At 45.2% G+C, this 7,210-nt stretch overlaps 1 protein-coding gene across 3 annotated transcripts; it reads right to left on the reverse strand.

The window, feature by feature from the left end:
* Window positions 1-1,621: 1,621 nt before the first annotated feature.
* On the reverse strand, window positions 1,622-7,126 carry mybphb (myosin binding protein Hb). Of its 3 annotated transcripts, none has more exons than XM_061292159.1 (13): window positions 6,737-7,126; window positions 5,853-5,915; window positions 5,625-5,759; window positions 5,176-5,343; window positions 4,169-4,257; window positions 3,905-4,100; window positions 3,508-3,647; window positions 3,260-3,419; window positions 2,897-3,033; window positions 2,383-2,569; window positions 2,257-2,310; window positions 1,974-2,005; window positions 1,622-1,883 (listed from the first exon to the last, which is right to left on the reverse strand). In XM_061292159.1, the coding sequence occupies exons 1-11, from the start codon at window positions 7,017-7,019 to the stop codon at window positions 2,279-2,281; spliced, it is 1,590 nt and encodes a 529-aa protein (XP_061148143.1). In that variant the 5' UTR covers window positions 7,020-7,126; the 3' UTR covers window positions 1,622-1,883; window positions 1,974-2,005; window positions 2,257-2,278. The 3 variants fall into 3 exon arrangements, with proteins under 3 accessions (XP_061148143.1, XP_061148144.1, XP_061148145.1); XM_061292160.1 differs by having other exon boundaries at window positions 1,974-2,035; XM_061292161.1 differs by lacking the exons at window positions 5,176-5,343; window positions 5,625-5,759.
* Window positions 7,127-7,210: the final 84 nt, after the last annotated feature.

The raw sequence follows: 7,210 nt of genomic DNA on the forward strand, positions 1-7,210 counted from the left end.
TTCAGATGATTGTCCAAGTGTCGGCCCAATGCAAGTCAATCCAGCTGAGCTGAACATCAATCAATGAGACTCGATGACGCATTGCCCACTGTGAGTGCCAATTCCACCATTACGCGTATTAAATGCCATACGGGAAGCTCGCCAAGACCCTCTCGGATGTCCATTGAATCATTGCTTGTGGTCACATGCCCAATGGCGGCCCCAGCAGATGAGCTGCTTCAGCTTAAAAACTCTTATTGGCACCGTGGAGCATTGGCTACTCTGTCTGCCTCACAGTACAGAGGTTGCGGGTTTGATTATGGCTCTGGCCTTCCTGAGTGGAGTTTGCATGTTCCTCCCGTGCCTGCCTACGTGAGTTTTCCTCCAGGTAACATGGGCTGTTGGTCTGTATGTGCCCTGCAAATGGGTGGAAATGAGGAATGTGTTCGCTCCCTGGATGCTGATTTTTGTAATGGGGTCCCATAGTGAGAGAACTGCATGAGGGAGAATGAAACAGGGACATGTCTGAAATTAGAGAAATGTAGAATCCATCGCTGTTGAGAAAGAACCCATTTAAAAAGAGGAGGCGTTCATTTGTGGAACAAAGATTTTCCCCAAATATATCCAGAAGTTTTATTTGGACAAAGGTGTTCATTTGCATTTTTAAATCAACCACAACTGACTTCTATTTGAAGGTGCTATATTTATTTCCTCAAATCCAGGCAACTCCCTCATGCTTCTTTGCACCACTAGAAGGCGCTACATAACAGTCACCCAAGATGCACATTTCTCATCCAAGTCCAACTAAAACCTAAACTGCTATTTTCATGTGACCACCTACTCTGTAAAAATGATCAGAATGAAAGCGTGGATGTGACTTGTTTGAACGGCTTCATGCATATCCTGATCATCACTATGCCAGTAAATCCATGCCCGCATAGCTGCACAACCAGTGCCATGGGAGAGCTGGCCGCCAAGCCGTTCTTTAGACCAACTGCAATTCAGTGAATGTATTGGGGTGCATGCTCTTTCATTAGTCAACATGCACTTTGGTTTTAGGAGACAGTGATCCTGTAACAGCGACCACACATGATGATGGCAGGACTCTAAATGATGCACTTTAAACAGTCTGTAAAAGTGGGAGACCTTTTCATGGTCTGACATACTTGAACCCGAATCGTTTAGCATTTAACTTGATTTTATAATCAGGACAACAGTTAGTTGTTTAACCAATTATATTTGAATGAAGTCTCTATTTATAAGAAGGGGCTTTATTTCTTACAAATAACAATGACTGATGGCATTTAATTTTTTTAGTTGACTTAAAAACAAAGAGCCACCAAGCATTTAGTTGGAGGCGCCTTATAATGAGGAAAATAATTGCTAGTTGAACCTAAATCACCTCATTTGAGCAGTCTCTGACATCTATGAAATCCTCAAATCCAAATAATTGGGATGTTGGCTTATAATGAGGAAAATAACATCTCTTGTTGCTATGGTGACCATTTCTTTTCAGCAGTGGTGGACCAGCCTGGACATTTGTTCAAAACATACTCAAACTCTTTCTCGAGGGTTAACGTGGGTGCTGCAAGATTAGAATTGTGGGTGATGTAATGCATGTAGAAAATGTCACTAAGAAAAATGACCAGACAATGTTTATTTAGAGACATGATTGGTTCCGTTAGCAAATATAGTGATTCAAGTTTCAAGCATCTCTTAGCTTGAGTGCATTTTTTTTTTTTTTTTAGAAAATAGCAGCAGGTAATTTAACCAAATGATTCATTCTCACAAATATGTTATATGTATATATGTTGTTATTTGGGGGAAAAAGACGATGGCTTTTTAGGTTTGGCGTCATCAGCCGTTTCTACTGTACATGTTCTTTCAAGGAGTCCATAACTGTCCTGTAGAGGGTAGAAGATGTATTTGAATTAACCAAATGTGTTGATGGAAGGGGAGGTGTAATTTTAGACCGAGCTATAAGTGTCACACACCTTATGCTGCGAAGGCCTCGCTCCCTCTGCTCCTAATTTGGGAATTGAACACATAGTGGTAACTATAAGCACAACAGGTGTTAGCTTAGATTAGCATCAGAAGTCCCAAGACACATTTGAAGGCATTTGATGTGTGGAGAAAATGAAACAACCCAGCCTTAATCTTAAAATAAATCAAATGTATATGTCCACTGAGCATGTTGCCAAAGCTGAGTCATGGAAATGCAAGCCAGCCATAACGGATACAATTGATAGTTTCTGCCGTTAGTTGATTGTTTCTTACCTGTGCGAATGAAGAAGACTGCCTATTTCTTCTCCGCCTCTACAACAACTGGCTCTGTTTGTAACAAACACCTTGTTAGTTGGCATAAGAACCTCACCCTAAAGGAATGTCTCATGCTATACGTACGTCGAACTTCAAGCTTGCAGCTGACCATGACCTCGCCGTGGTTGTTCTTAGCTCGGCAGGTGTAAACGCCTCCGTCGAAGCTCACCGGCTTGCGGATCTCGAGGGAACAGATGCCCTGCACGCAGATCTGACGGAATTTGGGGTCGTCGCCGATGACCATTTGGTTCTTCAGCCACTCGATCTTGGGCTGCAGGGGAGGAAAAAAGGTCCATGTGGGGTTCTGACGCACTTCTGACAAAAGAAAATAATTCAACACTGATTCCTACTACCAGTGTTTGATGTGAATTTGGAGGTGGTTTATATTTGAGTTATGGATGGGTGCGCCACCCCTTCTGGAGTTTTGAAATGGTGACAGCCCCATGGGAATTTCACACATGTGCCTGGCTTAGCCCAACCTCTTCTAACCCTTTCCTCATCACGGCTACAAATGATGTCAATGCCACTCAGAACTCAACTCGTCAGGCGAAGCTAATAACGGCAGGCGGAGAAAACGGAATGGGGCGGAGAAGCGTACCTTGGGGTATCCCCTGACGGAGCACAGCAGCTTGGTGCTGTAGCCCACCGTTGTGGCTCGGTTGGCCAGGGAGGTGGTGAACTTGGGTGCCTCCGAGAAGTCATGCTGCTGGTACTCTGGGGCCTTGTACTCAATTCCTTCAGGGAAAGAATGACGCTCAATTGGTGCCTTAGATGGTTTGAATTTCAATTACAGTGATACCTTGACTTGTGTGTTGGATATTTTTGCCTTTAAGGGGTATCAACTGAGGCATGCGAGTCATAGTGCCGTCTACTATGTTCTCATTTTGTACTTGTGTCTTTGACTGAAGTCCGGCAACTCGGAAATGCAGGGACCACTGAAGTTTCCAAATAATCGTCTCACCCGTCTTGACGATCTTGGCCTCATCCTTAGTGACTGCTGCCTCCTCACTGATTCCGCACTTGTTTTCAGAGAACACACGGAACTTGTAGGTGTTTCCCATGATGAGGTCCGAGATGGTGGCATTGAGTCGGTGGTAGTGCTCCATCACAGTGAACCAGTCCTGTCGACACACCAATAATTCTCGTCAGGTTCCAGGTTCTGGGGATCTACTCTAATCGAACGATCGGGTTTCCGGCGTGCTTTTTTACTCCGGTCTTCTTGTCGGCCTTCTGGATAGTGTAGCCTGTGATTTCTGTGTTGCCATTGTCTTTGGGTGGCGTCCACTCCAGAGCCACGTTGAAGCCCCATGTGTCTACAATCTTTACGCTGGCCGGAGGCCCAGGAAGCTCTATCAAGCGAAAAGACATTTGGATTATATTCCAGAATTCCATTTATTTGAGAGATTTGTTTAAAAAAAAAAAAAAAGCTTACGAAAAATGAAATTGTTCATTCTATTTCCACATGGTGTTCATTTACTGAACTACAGGGATTATGCAGATATCTGAAGATGGGTGGTAGCTATTATTTTGAATGGAGGCCTTTGTTCGGTAAAGATAAAAATAGACAAAATACATCATACTAAATATACTGAGAAGGCCCGCCTACCGACAATCTGCAGGGTGAGCGTGGCCTTGTCCTCAAAGTCTTCCACTTTGACGGACATCTCATAGACGCCGGAGTCGTCCCTCTCGGCCACTCGGATAAACATAATGCTGTCTCTATCCGTGCTCCGGATGTTCACCCTTCCTCTCTCTAGTGGCTGGCCATTTTTGGTCCAGCTCACCACAGGCTTGGGTTTGCCCTAGAGGACACCGTCATGCTTTAGTCAGGCGACATGTAAGGCCGCTTCCTTTTCGCCAAAGAGCTTACCGTGAAGGGGATGGTCAGATTGATCTTGTCTCCAACATTAGCCACGTATCTCTGCCTGAGGGAGCGAGGCAGGCGCACCTTGGGACGATCTAGAAACGAAACGACGGTGAAGAAAACAAGGGCAATAATATTTAAAGACTGGGCTCGAAAATAATATATCCAGATTAATATGACTAAAGTGACAGAAAGGCAGATGACATTGATTAGTATTATGCCAACAGACAACATTTTTGGCCTACTTTGAGATCTCAAGTAGAGTAAATACAAGATGCTGGGATTTCATGGCAGAAGCCACCTGCTGTGTTCAGCATTTGGCCGGACTGTAAATAGCATTGGTGGCAGAGTTACAGCTTACTGGAAGCTTCGTAAAATATCCATAAAAAAAAAAAGCGAATGGTCGCTCATTTGTGGATTCGTGTGAGAATAAGTGGTATTGCTGGTCGTCGAGTCGGCTTATCGCGTTACTTATGGCGGATTAGCCGCGCTGAAAAATTAACGCCTAACACCTTCCAAAATAAACAGCATGGCGGAGGCTGTCATGAAATTTGAGTGTAACCAGAGAACTGTCAACCCCCAAGACAGGAATTCACTCTCCACCATACCACAGACCCCGGTCGACCCCATTCATCTCCCCCGAACTGGATGCCTGGAAGCGCGTTAATGACCACCGACATCTCGGCTATTTTTCCGCGGCTTTGCGGCCATTTCCAAGGAAATGATTCATAAAATTCTTTCTATTCTTGGCACGCGCAACGAAACATGTAGGAGCACACTGTCACACAAGTCATTTTCACAAAAATGTATGTTCCCAGGAATTAGCATGATAAATGATTGGATCCTGATTTGAGATGTGAGAGCAAAAATCATCCTTTGTAAAGTGAAAGTCAATATTACTGGTCCAAACACGGCTTTCTGATCAATATTGGATTTGCGTAAAATAAAATTCATTATTTTTCTACTTCTTAGGTTGATGGTATTTATAATGTGGGTACTATGCCACGTCTTACCGGCAACCTCCTTCACCACAACAGCCTCCGGTAGGGTGATGGGCGGACTCCGTCCTCCGCTGTTCACGGCCACCACGCGGATCTTGAGCCGGTCTCCGGTAGTCTGGTTCTTGATGATGTAGCGGCAGGACTTCTGAAGTTCTTCGTTTGAGGCCTTCCAGTCCTCAGCTGAAAGGGCAAGGTTCACGATCAGCGGAATCAAATCATGCATTTTAGTAGATATTCAATATTAATGTGTGATCTTTTGGGAATTTTGAACACAGCAGATGTCTGTAAACTTGTGAGCCGAGCACTACGGTAAAACAAAAACAACAAAAAAAAAGCCGCCCCTGTGAACTTCAACTGGTGACTTAGAGGGTCAGGTGGGCAGGCGGTGTATAAATATCACCGAGTGACCTCTGGCGTGGCAGCTTTGCGGTGGGCGCATCTGGTGCAGCCCTGAGACTCACTTCCATCCTGGCACACCTCAACGGTGTACCCGTCTAGGCCGGACGGGCCGATAACCTCCGGCTGGCTCCAGATGATTGTCACCGAAGTGTCGTTCTTGTCCTCCACGAACAGATCAAGGGGGGCGCTCGTGGGCTCTATAGACGCCGGTAAAAGAAAAAACAAAAAGACATATTTTGGGCAGTTTTCTATGAAATGGACTTTTTGTTTGGCGGCAGGATGGTTAGTACCTTTGGGTGGAGGTGGCGGCGGACTGGGTGCTTTAGGCTCTTCGGGCGCCTCAGCAGCTTCAGCTGTACAGGCACAGGCAAGATTGTTAGCAGCAGAACAACAGCAAAAAAATTAAAAACACTTGCCAATCACACTTTTTTTTTTTTGCAAGCCAATTTGTCACCAAATCAAGCCTTGGTAATTTCTTCAAACAAATAAAAATAGCTGTCTTCATGACTTACTGGCACATGGAGTATTTTAAGCTAAATTTAAAGATAATTTATCAAATCTCAAGAACTAATATCTTTGTGGATAATTATTCAACATATTTGGCATTGATTTGAAAGATCTAATTTCAGTTAGAGTTTAATTTGGGCAGTGTGGCAGCTATTAATATATGCTAGTATGTGGGAAAAAAAATGACTGCGTCATTGGCGGGCAGGTGTGGGTAACAGAAGACGCAGCATCTGTCGAGGTGTTATGCTGGCGGGGAGTTTACTTTTAATACATGCTCAAGTGACAAGTTTGTCACTCTACAATAAAACAAATCATAAAAGTGAACTAGTAAAAACGTGATCAACTAACAGAGATTTGGCTGATTGACAGCAAAAATATTTGGTTGTGCTCATTAGCATATTTACACTAATAAAAGCACTTATTTATAATTGATTTGAAATAAAGTGCCTTTTTGAGGGGGTGGGCATATCGGCTAGTTTGTAAATGTAACACAGTGTTCATGATTTTTACTAGCTGTCCCTGACCCACTTTTGGGTCTGCCAGGTGGAATGGCAAAAACAGTCGTATATTCTTTACTGGATCCCAAAAATGCAGAACAAGCAGCATCTTCACAAGTGTGAAATAATTCCTATAAAGCCTTTAAACAGCATAGAAGACGAGCTTTTACCGTCTGCCGGTGCGGCTTCACCCCCTTCGGCCGGGGGGGCAGCAGCGGCCTCGCCCTCCACAGCAGGCGTGGCGTCCTCAGCAGGTGCAACCGCCTCTGCATCAACCGGCGCCCCCTCTGCCGGAGCAGCAGACTCGGCCGGGGGGGCTTCCACGGCCGGGGAGGGCTCCGAGGCTGGCTCGGGATCCGGGGCAGGGGCCGCCTCTGGCTCAGGTGCGGGCGCCGGCGCCTTTTCCACCTTCTTGACTAGTTTCTTCTTAATCGGGGCAGGCTTGGCCGGCATAATGACAGCTATATGGTAGTTAATTCCCAAGTGGCACACACACACACATACACACACAGAAAATAATCCTTCACTTGTGTCCAACGGCGAGGTCTGCACTGGAGAGGAGCATTATATAGACCTCCAGAGAGACAGGCACAGCCCCTTTTCAATGGGCGGAATGGACACCTCAGATCAACTCGGCACAACTC

The sequence above is a fragment of the Syngnathus typhle genome, linkage group LG11, assembly GCF_033458585.1.
Source record: "Syngnathus typhle isolate RoL2023-S1 ecotype Sweden linkage group LG11, RoL_Styp_1.0, whole genome shotgun sequence".
In the NCBI taxonomy this organism is placed as follows: domain Eukaryota; kingdom Metazoa; phylum Chordata; class Actinopteri; order Syngnathiformes; family Syngnathidae; genus Syngnathus; species Syngnathus typhle.

Excerpts from the sequence above, each read along its gene's own strand:
- mybphb (XM_061292159.1), bottom strand. The coding sequence starts at position 7,019 with ATGCCGGCCAAGCCTGCCCCGATTAAGAAGAAACTAGTCAAGAAGGTG. Across the intron at positions 5,760-5,852 it reads GCCGCCACCTCCACCCAAAG|AGCCCACGAGCGCCCCCCTT; the intron begins GTACTAACCATC and ends CGGCGTCTATAG. Across the intron at positions 2,570-2,896 it reads CCGTCAGGGGATACCCCAAG|CCCAAGATCGAGTGGCTGAA; the intron begins GTACGCTTCTCC and ends CCTCCCCTGCAG.